General features: G+C 37.8%; 2 protein-coding genes across 5 annotated transcripts; one reads left to right on the forward strand and one right to left on the reverse strand.

Moving 5' to 3' along the window:
• Positions 1-8,370: 8,370 nt before the first annotated feature.
• On the reverse strand, positions 8,371-11,182 carry LOC104453963 (F-box/kelch-repeat protein SKIP11). Of its 4 annotated transcripts, none has more exons than XM_010068626.2 (2): positions 10,925-11,182; positions 8,371-10,318 (listed from the first exon to the last, which is right to left on the reverse strand). In XM_010068626.2, the coding sequence occupies exon 2, from the start codon at positions 10,304-10,306 to the stop codon at positions 8,777-8,779; it is 1,530 nt and encodes a 509-aa protein (XP_010066928.2). In that variant the 5' UTR covers positions 10,307-10,318; positions 10,925-11,182; the 3' UTR covers positions 8,371-8,776. The 4 variants fall into 4 exon arrangements, with proteins under 4 accessions (XP_010066928.2, XP_010066930.2, XP_010066929.2 ...); XM_010068628.2 differs by having other exon boundaries at positions 10,689-11,182; XM_010068627.2 differs by having other exon boundaries at positions 10,676-11,182.
• Positions 11,183-16,529: 5,347 nt separating this feature from the next.
• LOC104453964 (peptidyl-prolyl cis-trans isomerase CYP23) lies at positions 16,530-20,992 on the forward strand. The gene is made up of 8 exons (XM_010068629.3): positions 16,530-16,684; positions 16,785-16,898; positions 17,021-17,169; positions 18,287-18,359; positions 18,459-18,548; positions 19,194-19,233; positions 20,412-20,494; positions 20,577-20,992. The coding sequence occupies exons 1-8, from the start codon at positions 16,571-16,573 to the stop codon at positions 20,595-20,597; spliced, it is 684 nt and encodes a 227-aa protein (XP_010066931.2). The 5' UTR covers positions 16,530-16,570; the 3' UTR covers positions 20,598-20,992.
• Positions 20,993-21,634: the final 642 nt, after the last annotated feature.

The raw sequence follows: 21,634 nt of genomic DNA on the forward strand, positions 1-21,634 counted from the left end.
TTAATATAAATTTAGTGCACGGGTGGTGGAAAAGAAAAAGGCAAAAGCGAAGGAGCAAAAGGTGCAGTTCTCGAAATCTCATTGGTCGAGTCACGCCATGCGTTGGTCTGCACCGTTGGATACGAAATCTTCCGGAGATTTGAGAAATCGACGGCTACCGATCGATGAAGATGGTGCCAAGATGGTGCCACGGAAGGAAGGAAGATATCTGATGCTTGGGAGATGTCGACAAAGTAGATATAAATATAAAGAAATAATTTAGATTTCTAACGCATGACACAGGCTATACGTTAAGAATAAGAACCCTTCTTCCTTTGGTGTTTGACAATAAAGAAATCTTAAATAGTTACATAATTATTTTGGATATATTCAAAGTAGTCATTATAGTCGGCCCATTAAAATGACAAATTGTAAATAGCATATCCAAGCCTGTCAAAACGCGATGTTGCGTGACTGGATACATTGATCCTATATAACAAACTTAGCATACATGGCATCATTCGAATTGAATATAGCGAATAAGAAAGGGATAACGACAAATTGTAAATAAAATATGTGAGCCCGTCAAAACGTGACGTCGCATGACTGGATACATTGATCTTGTATAAGAAACTTAGCATACATGGCATCATTCAAATTGAATATAGCGAATAAGAAAGGGACAAAAGATTAGCTTACAGGAGATGATACCGATGAATCTCTCAAAAGTATTTGTTTAACGGTGCCCAATAAGAATTGTTCAACATTATACATCATTTAGACATATAAAAAAGAAATTTTAACCTAATGTTATTTATTTATTTAGAGTGTGTTTGGTTCGCATAAAATGACAGTGATGTGAAAAATATTTTCTTAAAAACGATAATTTATATTGGGGATCGGTATAGTTCTAAGATATAATTTGGAACTAAAGAATCGAACCTGTGGAAACTTATCTGATTCCATGTTCCAAAATATGTAGGGTAAGTTTTAGGTTCCAAAATTAATGAAATTATTTCAATAGGTGATAGATGGAACTTGGAACCTAGAACTCTAAACAAATTTTTGTGTCTTTTTTGGACTATTTCTTCATGTGGTCCTATTCTATGGCATCCCATGATGAGTGTATAATGTGAAACCACTAACCTAAGCTTCAACTTTATGATTGTGAATTTTACTTTGTTAATGTTTTATATTTGTCGTGTATTTAAATATAAATTGTAATCAGTGGATTGCAGGAATAAGGTGATCATTAAATATAATAATTAATAGGATGAACCTAAGTAGACTATGATAACCTTTGTGCTATGATAGATTCCAGATTTTAGAGCATGCACGACATGTTTTAAGTTCTAGAAAATGGTGAATCCATTTCAATTGGTAGGTTCCAAATTCGAAGTAGAACCTAGAACCGCTCACCCTAAAAATCAATGAATAAAAAATGTTTAATTATTATTGATAATAATAAAAAATTAGTCGATTAATTATTTTAGAAGATACAAGTAATTTTTTTTTTTAAGAAAACATTTTCAGATTATTCATTTTTTATTTTTGTAAAATAAAGGGAGTTTTAGTCATAACAGAGCGCAAGGAATCCGACATCTTTGAATGGCGGTTAGCATCGAAGATAAAAAAAAAGGGTTTCCAAATCTCCAAGGCAACTCGATTCCTTGCCCATTCCATGCGTTTATCCTGGTGATGTGAAAGGGCTCGAGGCAAAAGGGAGCACGTGAAAAGACTCGAACCGACTTTGGATAAAATTTTCTTTCTTCTTTTTCGGCCGACGGCTTCGGATAAGGATCGATATTTGATGTTCGAATCTCCAACGAGGATAACTAGTATGATCATGAGGAATTTCGACCCTTTTTCACATAACTAATCTACTTTAATAAATAATCTACTGTGAGACGATGGTCGCAATTTTCATAAGGTATTTTCATTTTTGCATTTGCACCAGTTTTCAAAAAAAAGATGTTTCGTGTATCTTTGAGGTGCTGCAATTTTGAAACAGGTGCTTCTTTTACCAATTATTGTTCCATAGCCAAAACTATGGAGTCGCCATTCCCTTCTAAGGCTTTAATAATTACCAACAAACGATTACATTGTTAATTAAAGTAGATTAATTATTGATAAGATTTTTTTGGTGGGAATTATTAATAAGATTTACTAGTAACTAGATTGATAGTTAAAATAAGTTAGTTACTAATGGTTATCATGCACATTAAATTAATTAGTTAATCTATCGAATCATGTATATTTATATTTGTGCATAATATTGGTTATTTCTTAATGGAATTCAATATTAATTTGTTCCTAATGATGTTATGGACACCGATTTATAACAACATTTAATGTTTTTAATAAGTTTTCCATAATTTTTGTGTTTTGAGAGTTATCTAGTGTAAAGTAATTTGATTAAATTAAATTTCTTGAAATTTCCATTTCATTCCATTCTTACAATCGAAAATTTGTTCCGCTGCATTTTGTTACTTGAATCAAATTAAAGAATCAAGACTCGCATTCCATTCTATTTCATTCCATTTTGCCATATTAAATGTAACTTTAATAGTTTGGCAAGAGAAAGACCGAGAATAGGTAACCACCTAAGCAATCTTTGTGAGTTTTATCACAATGATTACACTTTTTATTATGGAACATTTGAATTGAGTTATAATATTCCCCCCACTGTGCAAGGGCTTGTTACTTAGCACCACAAAAGCTTTTGAAGTTCGGAAGTCCATACACCCGATATGAAAAATTGTGCACTACTGCCATAAGCAAGTTCAAATTCTTAACATCTTTGATTGAATTATTGATCTCGTACTGCTAGGGCTACGCCATCGATGGGAGCTGCGTGTAGATGTTGAAGAAGTCATGTATAAGAAAAAGTGGTCTAACTATATAAAGTTAGATTTTGAATTTAGTGTCCACCACCCAAATTATCCTATATACCCTTGACATATGAGATTCTCTTAATGATTAAGGGTAGGGTAAAATTGTAACTTAATAGACAAAATGGGGGGCAATATGTGCACTACCTAGGGTTACTCCATCAATGGGAGCTATGTGTAGATGTTGAAGAAGTCATATAAAACAAAGTGGTTTATCTAACTATATAAAGTCAGATTTTGAACTTAGTGTCCACCACCCGAATTATCCTATATACCCTTGACATAAAATTTTCTCTTAATGATTAAGGGTAGGTAAACTTGTGACTTCACAGACAAGATGGGGGGCACTATTTGCGCCACCATCATTGAAAATGGAGATAAAATAAGAAAAAGTGATGGGGCGGCAACACTTATTAACGTGGAAGAGAATATTATTGATGGGAACTTACGAGTAATTACCCATTAACAATATAAAAAAAAAAGACTTTTAAACCTCGTTGAAAAGGAAAGTTCCTAAAAAGGTAAGCTCGTTTTCCTCTAGCGGGAACAGAAGTCGATTTTTATTTTTTATTTTTTTGTGCGAGAGCTTATTCATTTATCTTTGAAGGACACCATAGGATAAACCATCTTACAAGGATTAGATTCGAAAAAAGAGTAGGTCATTATTGTCGGGCGACAAACGGAGTGGAGTCAGATAATGGTACAGGTTGAAATGCATGCAAGCCATGTTCGAGATTGGTCGGCTCATCAATAATCTCTCGGAAGGAAATGTTCGAGAGAATTTATTAAGAAAATAAAGAAAATCCAAGATGAGCTCCTCGAACAAAGGAAAAAAATCTTCCAGCGATAGGCTAATTAAGCGTGTCATATATTATAATTTACAGGGAAGTGATTATGTTATGATTTCCACTTTTTTTCACTTTGCTAGGTGCTCTCGAGATTGACCAAAGGACTACGCTGACCGGGTATTTGACTTTTCCTGCCATTATTTTTCTTTTCTTAATTTCGCTGAAGACCGTTTTAAGTGATTGAACTCCCTAGGAACTGCGTCATTAGGGCAACGCCCCACGCCCATTGAACCCCACAAAGCTAGACTAACGAAAAGAACAGAAAATTTTAAAAATATGCCACACTTATTAACCATGCCTAATAAAGAAATATATACATTTTCGATGCACTTATTTGGCACAACAACGAGAAAAATAATGTTTTGAGGAAGACAAATTCTCTGTATTTGGATGCTTAAGAAGTATCTTCAAGACAATCGAACTGCACCTCAAACTTTGGCTGTACGTACCACTTCATACTGCACCTCTACTAAGGTTTCTTAATTTACAAAATTGTCATTATCTTTTTGAGAATATCACTATGTGAATCCCAAATTCCTCAACCTACTCAAAATCAATGGACACAACTCAAACCCTAATGAGTCATGGCAAGTTAGACGCTGGCCACTGTGACCATTTGACCTTCCTTTGAGGTCATAACATCATTAGTGGTGGATTGAGGTCGCTGAGGCCATGGCCAACCTCAACATGGTCATGATGCCATGGCTGAACTCGGATCAAGGCCGAGGAGATGCAGCAATGTGCCATCTTTTATGGTGGTCCCTTGTGCCGGCGGTGGGTGCATCCCCCATAGGGAGCGCAAACCAGAGGCGGTGGCCACGGGTAATGGTGGTGGTGTAACGATGAGGTAATCTTTTCGGTTGGTGATTTTATATAGAGGTATGAAAGTAGAGCATTTTTATAAATAGAGTCATATAAGTGGTATTTCGGTGAAAATTTATGTGCATTTCTGATGCGTTACCTAAAAAAGTATTGGCTTTCTTGCAAACGACTCACTGACTTTTTTAATTTTTGGCCTTTTGTTATTTTACTTGATTAAAGATATCTTCGCGGTCCGATAAGTGCTTCCCGAATCCTGATCGTATCTAAAGAAAATATTTATGAAATAGTATAGAATAGCTTCTCAGCGAACTGTCTAGTGCTGGCATCATAAGGGAAAGTTTTCCACTGATGGAATAAACAATAGTATATAACTTTGATTATAGCATATTCGGCATTGATTCAAGGATCTAGTCACATGCAATGTCAAGGAGTATGTGCCCAAGACCATTAACCGTATAATTTACTATTGGATTCATGATCTAAGTGGCTTGTGACTTATACCAATCGTCGTGCAAAAGGAACCCATGTTAAGCCTCATTCCAAGACGCATTAATCATAGATTAACCAATATCAGGTTTTCCACTGGCATCATAACCAAAGTAAAGGCATATGAATAAAAGAATTGCAAATGCGAGGATGGAGCTGTTTGTGGAGTGTCGAGCCACGGGAAAATCATAAAAAAAAAAAAAAAAAGTTATAAATTTATTACACTTGTGCTAAATTAGTTCAAAACTTTTCAATTTAACCATATTAGTTTTAAACATTTTAACAATTTATCAATATTGTTCATCTAGCCAATTTTGGCCAAAAAATAATGACATGGAAGCTAGTAATCCTACATGGCACAAATGACGCCAATGTGGAAAATTTCTGATTTTTTATTTTATTTTTTATTAATTTTTTTAATTATTGTTAATGGTTACCTGTCACTAGCCAAGGCCTAGTGACCCTCACCGCCACTAGGTGAAGGCCAACTCTTAACATTAAAATAAAGAAAATAAAAGAATTGAAAAATTAAAAAAATTTGAAAATTTCCACATCAGCGTTGTCATGCCATGTAGGATAATCAAAGTCCATGACATCAATTTCTGTCTAAAAGTGGTTGAATGGACTACATTTGCAATTTGTTAAAAGGATTAAAATTAAATTGGTTAAATTAAAAAGTTGAAAATTGAATTAGCATCAGTACGCTATGTTTGTGACTTAAATTTCGATGACTTAAATTTCAGATTCTCAAACTCAAATGCAAAAATTTTCACTTTTCATTTTTCAATTGGAGAAAGTTGGCATTTAAACAAGAGTTGAGTGTAGAACAAGCTGAAGAAATTGCACAAAGTTCACCTTTCTTTTATCGTGATGATATTGGCAAGATGTTCATTGATCATCGCTATTTTCAGAAGTAATCCCTCATAAGCAAATGCCCAAGTTTGGACTCGAAGAGTAGTGACCCACTCGAATTTCAAGTTCTTGTAAAAATGGATGATATATGTTTTGAGCGAACAATCAGTGTTTTGATTTTTTATTTCTTTTTTCGAATTTTTCGTGCTTTTTTCGCTTTAAACAAAAATAATATCTTGTATAGAGAATATCTAACGATGGAGGCAACTTCACCCCCACCTTATCAGCTAGTGCTTTACTTGTAATGTGTTCCCTCTTATATTTTATGTATCAAATGCATTAAGGACATTTAGATAGAACAAATCAATCGCGGATAAGATTCTTTGAGATATAAAAGGTAAAATGTCGATTAAAATACACATTATCTCAAATCTTGCTGGCTGCTCTCTTTTTGCAATCCTGATATATCGAAGCATGTCAATCAAGTCTGAAATGCGTTGTCTTGTCAGATGGACTTCGCAGGCCAGGATTGTCACCTAAAAGGAACAAGGAGCGAAAAAACAAACGAGAAAGAGAGCGGGGACTTTTCTATCATGGGCTGCCCACTCCACGGCTGGTGGGGAAGCGTCGCTTTATGCTCCATCATCAAGCTGAAGAAAGCAATGGCGAGTTTCACATCGGACAGCAGAATCCAAGCAGAGTTCATAAATCAAGGAAAAGGGTCAGGTGCCGGACACAGTTCTGCCATTTGGACTCGAAAAGAAGCAGGACAGGCAGACAGACAGAGACAGGGATGGGAATGAGGTTAGTGGGTGACTAGGAGAGATTTCGCAGGTAAGATATCACTTCAGAACCAACTATGATGACACGGGGTCGGAGAAAAAGGGAGCCAAAAGGGATGGCGAAGCTTCACGTGCCGAGAATAAGTAGCAGTGGAGGCCACGTTCGATCACTGACAATTTCTGGTAACAACACTGTTTGCCTGTTCCTCCTTGATTTGAGAGAGAGAGAGAGAGATTTTGCGATCTTCTTTTCTGGCAACAAGGTGGATATTGGGCCCAAAGGACAGAAGGAGGAAAAAATAAATGACAAGTGGATCAAATTTAGGAAACGATACGCCTGTCAGTTTCTTGTTGGCTGGCTAACTTTTTTGGCAACCAAGTGGATATTGGGCCCAAAAAACACATCACAAAAAAAAAAAAAATGCCAACTTTAAAAAAACAATCATTTGGTAAAGAGAAAGAAAACAAAAAAAAAATAAAACAGTGGTTTTACCGTATCAAACATTAGCGAGCAAGTTCCCTCACAACAGTATGACACATATCGTACCAAAATGTAGCACCAAAGTGTAGACTCTCGTATAAACTTTTAGTGTTGATTTACCTAATCAATGAAATTCATCTAATTTTTAAGTGGAACTTTGACGAGATGCAACGATCACAGACAAGTTAGGACTCTCGCAACAAAACTCATGGAAGACACAGTCACTCGACACTAAGTAAAATGATAACTTAGTAATTGTTAACCGATCAACCTGGTATTTGACCATCCAATTTCTAAAGCATTCTTTAGATAAGACTTACCCTAAACAGACCATGGCAAGATGTAAACATCGCAACAACGCAATCCTCTCCAAATGTGTAAGACACTTGTAGCCAAGCTATCAAATGCGGTTTCGCTGTCAAAGCGACGAACTTAGTATCCATAAGCACGAAATACAGCGTCGTTTTGGCTTCGCGTGGTTCAGTTCAACCTATGTACAAACGTTGACCAGGAGCAATTTATTCGAGCCAACGAAACATTCTTGAACGTACTTTAGAATGAGTTCACTCGTGAGTTTCAAACTCGACATCGAGGCATTGGATTGTCAACTTTTTATCTACGTAACTTCATCACGATGGGAATCTAGTCTTTTCAAATTACGAACTCTTCTTGTCTTAGGTGCGATAAAGTTATGTTTCCCCGTATCTGTCAAGTTAGGTTCCTCTGTCTCGCATGATAAGGTGAAGAGAGCTCCATTACCCTCTCGGTGCTTAGATCTTTCTCTGAAACGAAACCTATCGAAGAACACGAAACCATTTGGAACCCCACTATCCGAGAGCCCTTCCATACGGGGCTCCAGGGTCGCTAGCTCTGGCCAACTGAATCGGATCGATGTCATGAATAACCGAGCATCCTATCTAAGTCGCTTAAAAGGGATTGGCTCTGCTTCGGGGCAGATGTGGAATTTTCAGGGAATGTACCAACTCTGCACCGAAGCGACTTCAAGCCCATCATTCGTTACAGCTTTTACCTGGTTAAGAAAACCCATAAAAGCTCAGCCGAAAGGGCCCATGACCGGCCCCAGAAAACAAAAGGACCAGCTCAGACGGGACCGCGGGTTTAAGAGCTGAACCCATTCTGGTCAACTGAAGTAGAAGCCAGCCTATGAGAACTTCCAGTTTCGAGATTGAATTTGATCATTTGAAGAAAACAAACGAGAAGATAAAGGATTAGATCCGGACGAGTGGCTTTGAATATCAGATAAAAGAGAAGAAAATGCGGGCATCGCCCCGAGTGGAGCAATTGGTACTATGTATTATTTGACTCCATCGATGTGAGAGACCATTCCCTGAAATACTGCACGTCGCTGCAAAGGAGGAGGCACTAGGCACCAACTCCAAATTTGCAAAAGCATTGTGATTAAAAAAAGCCTGTGAAAGACAATCAAGACCCCTTGTTAAGAGAACATCTATAAAATCAAGAAAAACCAGAAACTCCTAGCTTCTTCTCTCCCAATCCAGACTGAAAGAAGGGGATAGTACCGCCACAAGCAACTCTTGCAACGAACCTTATACCCTTGCTCAACTCATCGTGTAAGGAAGCGCTACAGGGCGTGGCATAGGACTATCCGGCGACTCAGCATCCCATGACAGCACAATTATAGACAAAGTTACTTGATCGCTTCCTGGCAAGCAAGTTCCACCTTGGAGGGCCTTCACTTGGAACCCAAGAGTTGAGCTCGATGAAATTTTGAGGTCCGCCAATGACAATGAGGCTGTCTCCACAAGCTCGGAAAGCAAGGCCCCATCCATATGTTGAGGCTGCGCTTTCAGGAAGTCTGCCCACCGGAAACCACATCCGTCGCACCTTACTGTACTTTCTCACTTCCATGTTTGCATAATCAGCGGAGTACAGTTCATTGTTCACGACCGCAACCAAAGGAGGTGCTTCGGCTGTAGCAGGTATGTCAGTCTCTCTTCCGGGGGACATATCAGGGATTTCAGTCCATCGTCCCGTCTTTAAATCATATTCCTCCCCACATGTGAGAACCTTCCCTTCACTACCACCAATCCCACCAATTACGTAGAACTTGCCATCCATAAACACTCCAGAACACTTCTTCCTTGCTTTGTGCATGCTTGGAAGGGGATGCCATTTATGAGTTTCGGAGTTGTACATCTCCGCAGAGCTCAGTATGTTATTATCAGGATCCTGCCCACCAGCTACGATTGCTATCTCTCCGAGACTGGCAGATCCAAACAGGCATCTCGGAGCATTCATCCTGCCTCCAGAGGACCAAGAATTTGTTAGAATGCTATATCTGTATATCCTGTACGTAGTAAATACAAGAAGCTCGGTGCCCACTGCCAAGGACTCTTTGTCAGAAAAAATGCATAATTCGTCTGACATCATTCTTGGAAGGTGCATCCATCGACCACGTATTGGGTCGTAAGCATCCCATTCGAGCAAGTTGCAAGAAAAATAAATCCAGTGCTCGACAATACCATTCTGTCTCCTCATTTTATAGAGCTCACCGGTTTTAACCAATGATTGAAAACTCTTATTCAATGAGGCAATGGAACCATAATCAGATCTTGTGCAACGAATAAGACAGTTAATTGACATATCCCTGCCAATGGAGTTGATAAGGGAATTTGAATGTGAAGAATCCCCAGCGTGACGTTGATTATCGGATTCTTCACACAAAAAAGCCTGATGTACACTGCCTTCCTCTTGTCTGAGATCTTCTTTTGTATAATCACATAGGACACCCTCTTCCACATTACCAGTGTCGAAAACACTCCTATCATCGGACTTTCCATCTTCTTGTCTGCAATCTTCTTTCCTATCATCATACAGGAGACCCTCTTCAACATCAACAATGTCAGAAACACTCCTACCATCAGACTTCCCTTCTTCATATAGGAGATCCTTTCCATGCCAATCCCAAGAAGTTCCATCTGGAGAATCGAACTGCTTGAACCTTCGCCGATAATCATCCATGTCAGCATCGCGCCGGCGCTTGCCACAGCCCCCAGTGCCGCCGCCGCCGCTGCCGCCGCAGATTTCCACCTCAAGCCTACAAGTCTGGCGAGACCAGTTGGTCTCCGGCTGGCAGGAGCTCGAGAACATCCTCGGAACCAGACAGGAACGCCCCTCCAACATGTCTCCTTGTATCTATCAACAAGCAGGGTAACCGAAGTCACTCACAGAACCCCAGTCAATCCAAAGGCTACTCTATCCGTTACAGTCGCAACCGGCAAACGAAAAAAAAAAACGACCCGACCCTGCGCAGACTCCGAATTAACTCGAGAGTCAACTCTACCTTCGAGGCAGGAGAAACCGCAAATGTCCTCGAAACAGCGAGCATTCAAGAATCGATTTCTCGTCCATCTACCTCAAATTAACTCCCGAAAAAACCGCCCTTTTAATTAAGAAATCAATCGATTCATCGCCCCCGAACCAAACAAGTAACCGATTCGAACTAAAACAAACCGCAAACAAACCCAAAAAAGAAAAAAAAAAAAAATTCACCAAGCATCGATACCAAAACACCACCGCAAAACTAGAAAAAGCCCTCGCCGCAGAAAGGTAATCCGAGCCGAGAAATCGAGCGCGCGACCGGGAGATCCAGCCGATTCGATCGAACCCGCCCGCAACCGCGAATCGGAGATCCGACGGCCGAGCACGACGGCGCCCGGAAGCACGAGAGGGAGAGTGGGAGGGAGAAGACGGAGACGGGAGAGACGGGAGGGATCGACAGGGAGAGACTCGGCGGCTTACTGATTGGTTGCGGGAGAGATGAAGGGAGGGGCCTTGATTGGATCGCCTTCAACCCTCCTAACCCTCCTCCTCCTCCTCCTCCTCTTCCTCCACCTCCAGCTATCTCTCCTTCTTCCCCTCTTCGCTGCGCAGCTTCTGTTCTTCGCGTTCTCTCTCTCTCTCTCTACTTTCTCTTTCTAGTCGTCCTCTAGATTTTCTCTGCAAATCAGAGCAGCTTCAGATGCGGCCGTGGAGCTCGGATTTTGCCCAAAGACGGAAAAATATGATTTAAAAGAAAAAGGAAAAGGAAAAAAAAAAAAAAAAAAGGATATCGAGCTTTCTGTTTTATTTACACGTCGACAGGTGTATCGATTCATTGTTATTAGCAATATGGATTGCCCCCCTCCACTTTCGCCTAATTGCGTTTTATCCCCTTCGAGCGGGTCGAGTTCAGTCCTTCGCCTGAGAAAAAATGGAGAACAACGGGGTCCGATCCATAAATAAATCGAAATTGAGAGTGCAAGACGAGTCAAGGTTAAATTTGAGCGGCGGTATCTTTAATTTCGATAATGAAAAACTTACATAAATGTACATTTTGACTTTGTCGTCGCTGAAATTTATTTATATTTAACTGCATCATACATCCTGCGTTTTTTTTTTGCACATTAACCTAATTACAAACATATAGTTTGACTCAATTGACTTTAAGAATAAAAAAATCGATATAATTTTTAAATGGAAATTAGGTTGGATTATAGAGCAAAGCCAAACCCTCATCGAGTCTATCATTTCTTCACTTTGCAATCTTTTATCCTATTATTATTATTATTATATGGTATTAGCCTCTCGATTCAAAACTACCCACCATCAAAATATCATATTATTACTGGCAACTTGATCAAAATATCCTTTTGATATCATAAGATTACTTGTCTAAAGGTTTAGAAAATCAACAGTAAACCAACGTGACATTATATCGGCATTGCCAACTAGCTCGAGAATTAAAAAAGAAAAAGAAAAAAAAAGGAAGACCGGTCGGACCGAAAGTAACCTCAAGTCAAATCAAAGGATCCACTAATAGCACATCTCTTTACAAGGAAAATGATCTCTCCTCCCTTCTCTCTCTCTCTCTATCTCTAAAAGATAACGAGCTTTTTCCATAATTAATGTCTTATAGTTGTCACTTGACTCGTGATTTGGCCCTTTCTTTACCCCCATCAAGAAGTACTTAGACCATAAGAAACCTTAATTCTTTTTCGAAAAAGAAAAAGGGAACTTTTACGTGAACGGTCCACTATTTATCCGAAGGTTTTAACCACCCTTTTTTTTTTTCCGAATAATTATTGGATCAACGGTGGACGAAGCGGCTCGTTAAAATTATATTTTATCCACGGTCCACGAAAGTCGTGATTTTCTTTATTTTTTTTTCTTTTGGGTCAGAATGAAAGTCATAATTTAGTCGGCGTTTTCTAAATGCCCAGAAAGCGGGGCCCCGCGAAGGAAAAGAGATAAGAGAGCGCCGCGTTTCTAACGACGCCCTCCACCACCCCCAGCTAAGCACGCGTCCCCGCTCTTTAATCAGAGTGGGGAATCGACCAATTTTAATTTTTAATTAAATCTCCCCGGTGGGCCTCCAATGAGGTTTTTGGCATACTGTCGATCCTGACCATATCTAGTTTACATTAAAAAAAAAAAAAAGACTAAAAAAAAAAAAATTAGAATCAACCGGTGTCTTCAGACTCAGGTCTTGCATCATTCTGCAATTGCCAATCATAAAAAAATGAGAATAATACTACCAAAAAAAAAAAAACCTTCAATTGTGATATAGATGTTCCAATATTATTATTATTATTTTTCTGTGTTGCAAAAGAATCTAAACTTACCTATTATGATACGAGTATGCTAAACTTCTTTAAAGGTTTGAAGTATTTTTATCGCAATGGATATAATTTTGGGTTTTTTTAACTGTTTAGCGACATTTGCTTGAAAAGTATAATGTTTTAGCTGAGCTCTCTTATTTAATACCTATAAATTTTTACCCTACGTTATGGCAATTATATGAATTCGCTACAATTTTGATGTTTTCATTTTGGTTTACTTTTTTTTTTAGAACGTAGGAGGATTCGCTTTGAATTATATTTTTCTTTTTTTCTTTTTTTCAATTTTTGTTTTCAACTCTTTTCAGATTCGCTTTGAATTATAGTTTTCTTCTTTAGTTTTACAATTTTCGTTTTCAACTCTTTTCTTTTTTTAGCTATCTCCGTGGTCCAAAGAAGGCTATATGGGGGAAAAAGATTTTGTAAAATAAATTTTCTGTATTTCATACAAGCATTATGATTCGTATAAGAAAATAAAGAATAGAAGCCAATTTTTTTTAACACCGCGACTTAAATAATTTTTCAACTTATTTTTTTTTTTTTTTTTTTTTCCAAACGATCTCCTCGATAATTTTTTTTTTAAGTGTATTAATTCTGCACAATGCACGAGCTTTCGTCCTAGGTTAACATAAAATCAAAGTGGCAAAAAGGAGACTTCCATTTTTTTTTTAATGACGGTTGTACTTATATTCTGAAATAGAACAGTTCGACATCGATTTTCATCGCGAAATTCCACTGTACTTGTCCATTAAGAATCGAATTCTGTTTGTTTTTTTTTGGTTTTATGTATTAAACTAATCGAGCGTCCTCACATGATTCATGTAATATTCCTCCTCAAAGGACGAGTCAACGCCCCCTCCAATGGCGCGAGCCCACGTGGCGATCGCTCGTGTAAAGACGTGTCGTCATGTGGAGCGTTATTGGACGGCGCAAAAGGTGTTGAAAAGAAAAATGGCGGAATTCGCAACAAGTGCACCGCACCACTCGGCATTTCTCTTTTGGCACGATACGATTAGAATAATCTCTACAATAAAAAAAAGCAAAAAATAATAAAGAATCATTTTTAAAGCTGATAATTGAAGGGAGATTCGACTCTAAAACTGACGGGTAGATGAATATTACGGCTCCATTTATTTTATAAAAAATGAATTTAAAATTGATCGTTTCTATCATTTAGATAATTGGTTAATGAAAAGTTTTCTTTACTTTTATAGCTAATAAAAATATATTTCATTCGTTCGATTTTTATAAATAATATAAAAAAATAATTATTTATTCATTTTTCAGCAAAACAAATGGAGTCAATATACATCTGAACTCCGTAGACAAGGCGATGTGCTATGTTTACTGCTCTGAACTCCCTCGTATTTCTATCTTTTTTTTTTTTTTAATTTTCCAAAAAGGAAAGGGTTTATTTAATAACTGCCTGAGAAGGGACCGAGAATAAGAGTACAATTGAAAGTGCAACTTTATAGGGATGCTGATTCTCCACCAAAATTTAAAAAAAGATAATAAAAAATATGGGGGTGGGGGTGATAATCAAGTGTTTTTTTGGAGAATCGAAAGCAAAGCTGGAGACATCTCTGGCCCACATATTGAGCGAAAGCTCTCGACTCCAGAAAAAAGAAAAGAAGGTCTGACCAAAAAAAATAAAAAATAAAAAAAAGTATTAAGAAAAGGAGAGTAGGAAAAGGACAGAGAAGAGCAAATGATTTCAATTAATACTAATAAAATTATTGAAATGATAGTTTTGCACTAGTGGTTTTCCAAATCTGCGCTGAGAGGAGGAGGATTGGCAGGTTTCAACCTCGCACCCATGTGACATGTCCGATCATGCGTGTGGGGTCGGCTATTTAATCGAATAAAAATTTAAAAAGTTATGGACTTTCATTCCCAAATAAATCTCTCTTTCTTTTTATTTAATTCCGAAAATACCTCGCTCCACCGGCTATTTTACTAAATTGGGCTCGCCATTGCCGTGTCACTTTTGGAAATTGAGTTAGCAATCGCTCGGCAGCCGAGATGGCCAATCCACCGAGCCATGGCCGTGTCTCGAGCCTGGCATCTTCGAGAATTACATTAATTTTTAATGGAAAAACTCAAGAAAAAAATTGATTCTCGAGTATTAAAAGTAGATATGTTAAATGGATGGGTCGGGTCGAGTTTAGGTTGGCTCATAAATGATCTGATCCAAATCAACCCATTTAATCGATTTATGATTCATTTATCGTAGTATAAATTTTTTTACTCAAACCAAATCTGATCTATACTCTACTCATTTAATTAAATCTAAGAAAACTTATTTCTTATCGTTTAAAAAAATGGTATTACTAAAATAGTTTTATGCAATACGAATTTAATAGACAATTTTATAATTTTTTTAAATTGAATTTTTATTTTTTAAGAATGTGATTTTTCTCTGTTTTTTTCTTTTTTCTTTTTCTTCTTCTTCAATGGGCCAATGATCGACCATAGGTGAGCCTCTAACTCACTAGGCTTGCTTGACGCTAGCAAGCTCAAGTCTCGCCGACTATCGTCATGTTGGCCACTGGCTAAGGAAAGAGGAAAAAGAAAGAAAAAGAAAAGAAAGAAAATTTAAAATTTTAAAAATAATTATAATTTCAATTTTTATAAAATAATATCTTTATAAAGTTAAAGAGGGAAAAGAGAGATTGTGAGGCTTTAGTTGAAAATGAGTTCTAAGTCCAACCCATTTAAGATTCATTTATTTTATATCTTTAATTTTTAAACCTATTTAACTAGTTTATTTAAAAAATAAATGACTTATATATGACCAATTTATGTTTAAATGGGTTATATATGGGTCTAAGACCTATTTTGCCATCTCTAATTAAAAGTAGTGCAAATTAATCTTTTTATTTTCAAAATATGAAAAGAAGCAAAAATTTTAAGATTAATACCACAAAAAATTATAAACCATATATCCGTAACAAATTTACTTGAAACTAATATTTTAATCATAAAAGCTCCAAATCGGTACACCTTTAAAACAAATTTATCCTGTACTAATTTCTAAATAATTTTATCATTAAATTGTTAAGTTGAATGACATGATAGTTAATTGGTATATCGGTTTGTGATTTTATTTTATATTTGTCATGGTTGTAACAATTTCATGGTTTTTTATGGCATCAATTTTTCGACCAAAAAAACAAAGGTATCAATTCAATTTACGGAGAATATATTTATCACAAAAGTATCAATTTGGGTTTTTTTTTTGATTAGTTTGATATAAATTTATCACATTTGTATCATTTTGGAGGTTTTTTATAGTTATTTTTGGTAAATTTATCATAAGAGTATCAATTTAGAGTTTTTCGTAATAAAAAAAATTAGTTTGAAGTAAATTCATCACATGTATATTAATTTGAAATTTTTCGTAATCTTAACCCTAAATCTTAAAATGAAAGACAAAATTACACGTACAAGTGCCTTAATAGCGAAGAATTACGCCGCGAGAATGCCCGATAAATTCAGTACTGTTTTCCCGAAAAACCTAAAAAATATGAGAATTATATTCCAAGTTCGAGTGAGTGGCGCATTGACAAGAGTGGCTACAGCGTTTACCATCATCGCTTTTGACCGGCAACCGGGCCTCGAAGCTGGAGCCCGAAATGTTAGGCCCGATCCAGTTCTTTTAAAGCCCGGCCCAGGACGGCCCATCCCGGCCCGGCCCGTTGGAGACCTCCTCGGCGTCTCAATTCGGTCCAGGCAACCCGGCGGATCTCGTCGTCGTCGTCGACTCGCGGAACCAGACCGAGCAGCGAGCATGAGGCCTTTCAATGGCGGATCCTCCATCGCTTGCCTCGTCCTGGTGATCGCCGCCGGCGCGCTGGCCGAGTCGCAAGGGCCCCACCTCGGATCGGCTCGCGTCGTTTTCCAGGTTTCTTGTTCCCCGTTCCTCGATCGATTCGCGGCATGTCCGGGCAAAAGTTTTTGGTTCCGGAATTGACGGTGACCGCTTTCGTTCTGTCCGCCTGTAGACTAATTACGGGGACATCGAGTTCGGGTTCTTTCCGGGCGTCGCTCCGAGGACGGTGGATCACATCTTCAAGCTCGTCCGCCTCGGGTGCTATAACACCAATCACTTCTTCCGGGTATGCTCTCCGAAAGCTCGCAGGCCGCGACCCAATCTTTTTTTTTTTTTTGTTGGGATGTCTTGGGCTCGATGCAGTTCGTGGTACTGATGAAGATGATGCGCGTGATGGAAATGAAATAGGTGGATAAAGGTTTTGTTGCCCAAGTCGCTGATGTTGCCAACGGGAGAACCGCGCCCATGAATGATGAGCAGAGAACGGAAGCCGAGAAAACTATCGTTGGGGAGTTCAGTAATGTCAAGCATGTTAGGGGCATTCTTTCCATGGGGAGGTAAAGAAAAATGTTTCCTTTTTGATGGGTACGGTACACTTTACTCTCCAATGAGGATTCCGGTCAAATGGCTCGCTATTGCTTAAGAAATTCTTCAATGCGGGACTCGTGTACTGTAACAGTGCAGTAAAATTGAGTTCTCTGATTAAGTTTTTCTGCTGTGGTAGCTATAGACTCATGGAATGTGCTTTTGCGAAGTGTTTATGGTTCTTGGTACATAGCATTCTGGGTTTCAACGGGGTCTGCTGCTATATGATTTTGAGATCGCCCAGTGGATGTTGAACTCCACCGATACGAGACATTTCATGCTTCTACATATTCTGTTTCTGTAGAAACTGATAAAGTCCCTTGAAGGTGTAGAGTGGTGGACATACATTTAACTAAGAGTAATATATGACTAGGTTTTGTGAAGCTTAAAGTATAATTTGCTGAACACATGAGATCCTCCAAATCAAATGATATAGATGAAATCTCTGATTGCTGTATTCAACCCAATAAATTTATCAATTGAATATGTCTAAGAACAAAAAGGCGTTAGATTGAGCTGTTTGAGTATGTCATTTTTCCTTGGATATTTTGCATTGGCCAAGAACTCAGGATGAGGGTCTTAAGAAGTTCAGATGGTTTAGAAAAGAGCTAATTATCTAAGAGGTGAGAGTTAGATTAACAAGGATCTTGGAGAATCGAGAGGTCAGATATCTAAAGACATGGATTTGTCTTCTCTACAACGGACAATCTAATTGCTGGATCGCATCAACATTCATTGTTTGCTCCCATGAATCCTTTGCTCGCAGGGATTACAAGAAGTTTGGGAGAAACTTAGGTTGACCCTGACTAATTCTTGTTGAGGTTGATAGTTTTCTTCTCTTGGCTATGTCCATATTTTGATGCATGAACTTTCCTAGTGACAAATTCTGACATTTTCTTTTAGTTATCTTCTGGGGGTTACATTCAACTTAAAACCTTATGAAAACTTCCTCTCTTAACTCATATTAAAGTCCACATTTTTGGGGTGGAACTTTCTTGGTACTTTTACGGATTATTTTTGTTTAATGTTTAAAACACAGGAAACTTGATAAACTTGTATCAAAGGTTGTTAAGTCAAATTTGTTTGTAGATATGACGATCCAGACAGTGCACAATCCTCTTTCTCAATACTTCTCGGAGATGCTTCGCATCTTGATGGCAAGGTATGCCAATGCTAGTTCAAATGATTAACCTTATTGCGTGAGAATTTTTGCAAATTGACTAAGGATCATTTCTGTTATGCTGGTGTGGATGAACTTCAGTATGCTATATTTGGTAGAGTTACCAAAGGTGACGAGACATTGAAAAAGCTTGAGCAGCTACCTACTCGCCGTGAAGGGATGTTTGTAATGGTATCTTCCTACTCTTCTTGCCTCCTATTCAATAATAAACTTTGCATTTACTAATTGAGAGGTCATAGTCCATACGATGAATATGTTGGAACAGGACACTAGGAAATGTCCTGAAGATGTAATGGAACTTATGGCCGTAAAAAGCACATACTCAATTACTGGGCACATCCATTTCAACACTCCTTCCCTTGCATAGTCTCTTTCACTGTTACAATTGCAATAGGGCATGTTAATGTAGAGCCAAATAATTTCTTAGAGTGCATTTGTTTGCAAACAGTGCATCACACCATAACGATTCTGTTCTTAGAGACATTTAACGGCTTTTTAGCATAATAGGTGCGGTAATCTCATGATAGAACTGGCCCTCTATCAAGTGTCACGTGCATATATGAATCATAGCTAGAGCATTTTGTGCACCACCATTTTTAAATTCTATCTTTATGCCTCCAATATAAATTTTTGGTAAAGTAGTGAACATCATTTCATAGATGAATTTTGGTATTATACTTCTTTACTGGAACCTTATGTAATTGTCAATTTATTCTCTTGGTATTATGATGCCCCCTAGAGATACATAGTAATTGCTCTCTATAATATAATTGTTGTCAAGCTGTCTCTGATGTTCTTATTGTTTTCCTTTTCCAGCCAACTGAACGCATCACAATTCTATCATCATATTATTATGGTAAGAGCAATAAATTTGTGACTGTTCACTTAATTTTGCTAATTATGAATACTCCCTGCTTTTACATCACTCACTTTCATTAAGTTTCACTTATCTTTGTATAGGAAGTAAGATGAGTGATATGCTATTGAGTTTTGGTTGCAGAAAGAGCCATATGGCTTTGCGTTTGTGCAAACATGTATTTAGGTGGCAATCTCTGCATATGATACCATCATAACAATTGGAGGTGGTTTGCTTGTGGCAATTTGTGATTTTCATGGTCTATGTGTACCTACTACCTATGTATGTAGAGATTGTTTTTTTGGCTCTCGCCTTTACATTCTCACAGTAGAACTTTCATTTGGGCCTCAGTCTATGCTAGGTGGAGTGGTTGTTTTATTTCTTTTGGTTTGCTGGGTTTGATCTCAGTCCCAACTAAACTTTGTCCTGCTATTTCTGCTCATGTGGGGATAGCTATCGCGTGATCTAGGTAGCATCACTTCTACCATCTTTACTCTTACATATGCCTTTGAATGGTCTTAGAATTTTATTTCTTGATGCTCCTTCAGTGTGTAGCCCTTGCAATATTTCTGTGAACAAATTATATATGTACAGTTTATTTGCTTTTTTTTTTTTTTGATTTAAGTAAAACTTATTCTTTTGCTTTCCTGCCAAAACTAAAAATATTATCCAAATTTAAAAAAAAAATGAAAAAAAAATGGGAATATAAGTGTCAACATTTGCATGGTGTGACAGTTTAGGGTTAAAAAAGGTCAAAGGATGTCTGCTGCAAGATTTAAATTGTGCAACAAGCAAAAGCAAAACTCTATCCAGACACACTTTATATCATCATAGCTATTCTCCTCTCCTTTAAGGTTTTTTATATCCAGTGTGCCAAGATAATCACAATGTCCGGTTATGTTGCTCATTAGTCTTCCATTTAGGTGCTTTCTAATGTATGAAAGAGAAGGTGGCATTATCTCAACCACCTAAATAGCACTTTGCACATAAGAGCAAGCAAATGATCTTTGTGTTTTATTAGCAATGGTTTATCAGTGAAGTTTGCTATCTGTTAGAATAAGTATTTCAGACCAATGTCAGAAGCTCACTGGTTTTGCTGGTAATCGCTACAACCATAAGACGCTCAACAGTTTTTGATTGACCAGTCTAATATACTCCGTGTGTATTTTGCCATTCAGATACTGGGGCTGAGAGTTGTGAAGAGGAGAATTCAACTTTGAGGCGCAGGCTTGCTGCTTCAGCTGTTGAGGTAGAGAGACAGGTAAACAAAAGTCTAAATGCAGCTTCCATGACATTTTTTTTTGTTCTTTGCGGTAATGCGGACCCCGTGTTTCATTTTCCAGAGGATGAAATGCTTCCCGTGATGCTTTCTAGATCATTGGAAGGAAGTGGTCTGATTTCCTTATCATTCATCCATTGTGCTTTGATGTATCCTCAGTGTACTGCTTTTAGCTATGTATAGATCAAGTCAACTTATTGAAGATATGGGGAAGGAAGATTCAACTGTTCCATTGATTCTGTAAGTTTAACAGAAAGCATGAAGATGGAGGTTACTTTGTGAGAACATTCTTGTCCACTAAGCTGACATTGTTAGTGGATTTACTTAAGAGGTGAGAAATGAAGATCATATACATTTTCACTTCCAAAGTTGGGAACTCAAGCCATTTATCCATATATATATTGTTCCTGAATGCTGTTTTTTCAGCCACTACAAAGCATTGTTATAATGCTTGAGTGTTTTGTTTGGTATTGTTTCTTTAGAAGAAGTCTATAGCAAATTTTTAATGGAAAGTCTCCGTTTCCATCTCCTCAATGGTTGATGAATGGATTTACTTGGGGAGAGCAAGGTAAATAGATCATGTGCAGTATGTTCCATGTCCTTTCTTTGGTCTGAATACTCTCTTTGTGGTGGCAACTCTGATATGAAGTTGTCGTTAGGAAAGCAAAACAAACATTGATTATATAAGAGATGTACAATAAAGCTAAGGATTTTGTAAAACCAAGCTATGGTTGTTCTGACATCTGTTCTCTTTTTAATATGGTTATGCACTTAAGACTTTCTAGTATTCACATAATGCTTTATCACAAGCTCGGAATTCGAGGACTTCGCCAGAGAATGAAAAAACACAGAAAGACAAGAAACTACAGCGAAAGATGCTTCAGCATCACATGCCTGTGTTACTCAGAGACACACCCTAATCAGCAAGGGCTTCAAGAGGCATATCCATTGTCAGCTTTTCAAGAACATGACAAGTGAGATGTGTGCTGCCTGTTGTTAGGGAAACCTCACTTGTGTGCTGCCTGTTGTAAGGGGAACCGGCGTGAGGACTTCGTGCACAAGGTTGGTCATTCAACCTCGTAACAGGCCAAACTACTGGCAACAGCACGGACGATTACAAGG

Source organism: Eucalyptus grandis, chromosome 7, assembly GCF_016545825.1.
Source record: "Eucalyptus grandis isolate ANBG69807.140 chromosome 7, ASM1654582v1, whole genome shotgun sequence".
NCBI lineage: Eukaryota > Viridiplantae > Streptophyta > Magnoliopsida > Myrtales > Myrtaceae > Eucalyptus > Eucalyptus grandis.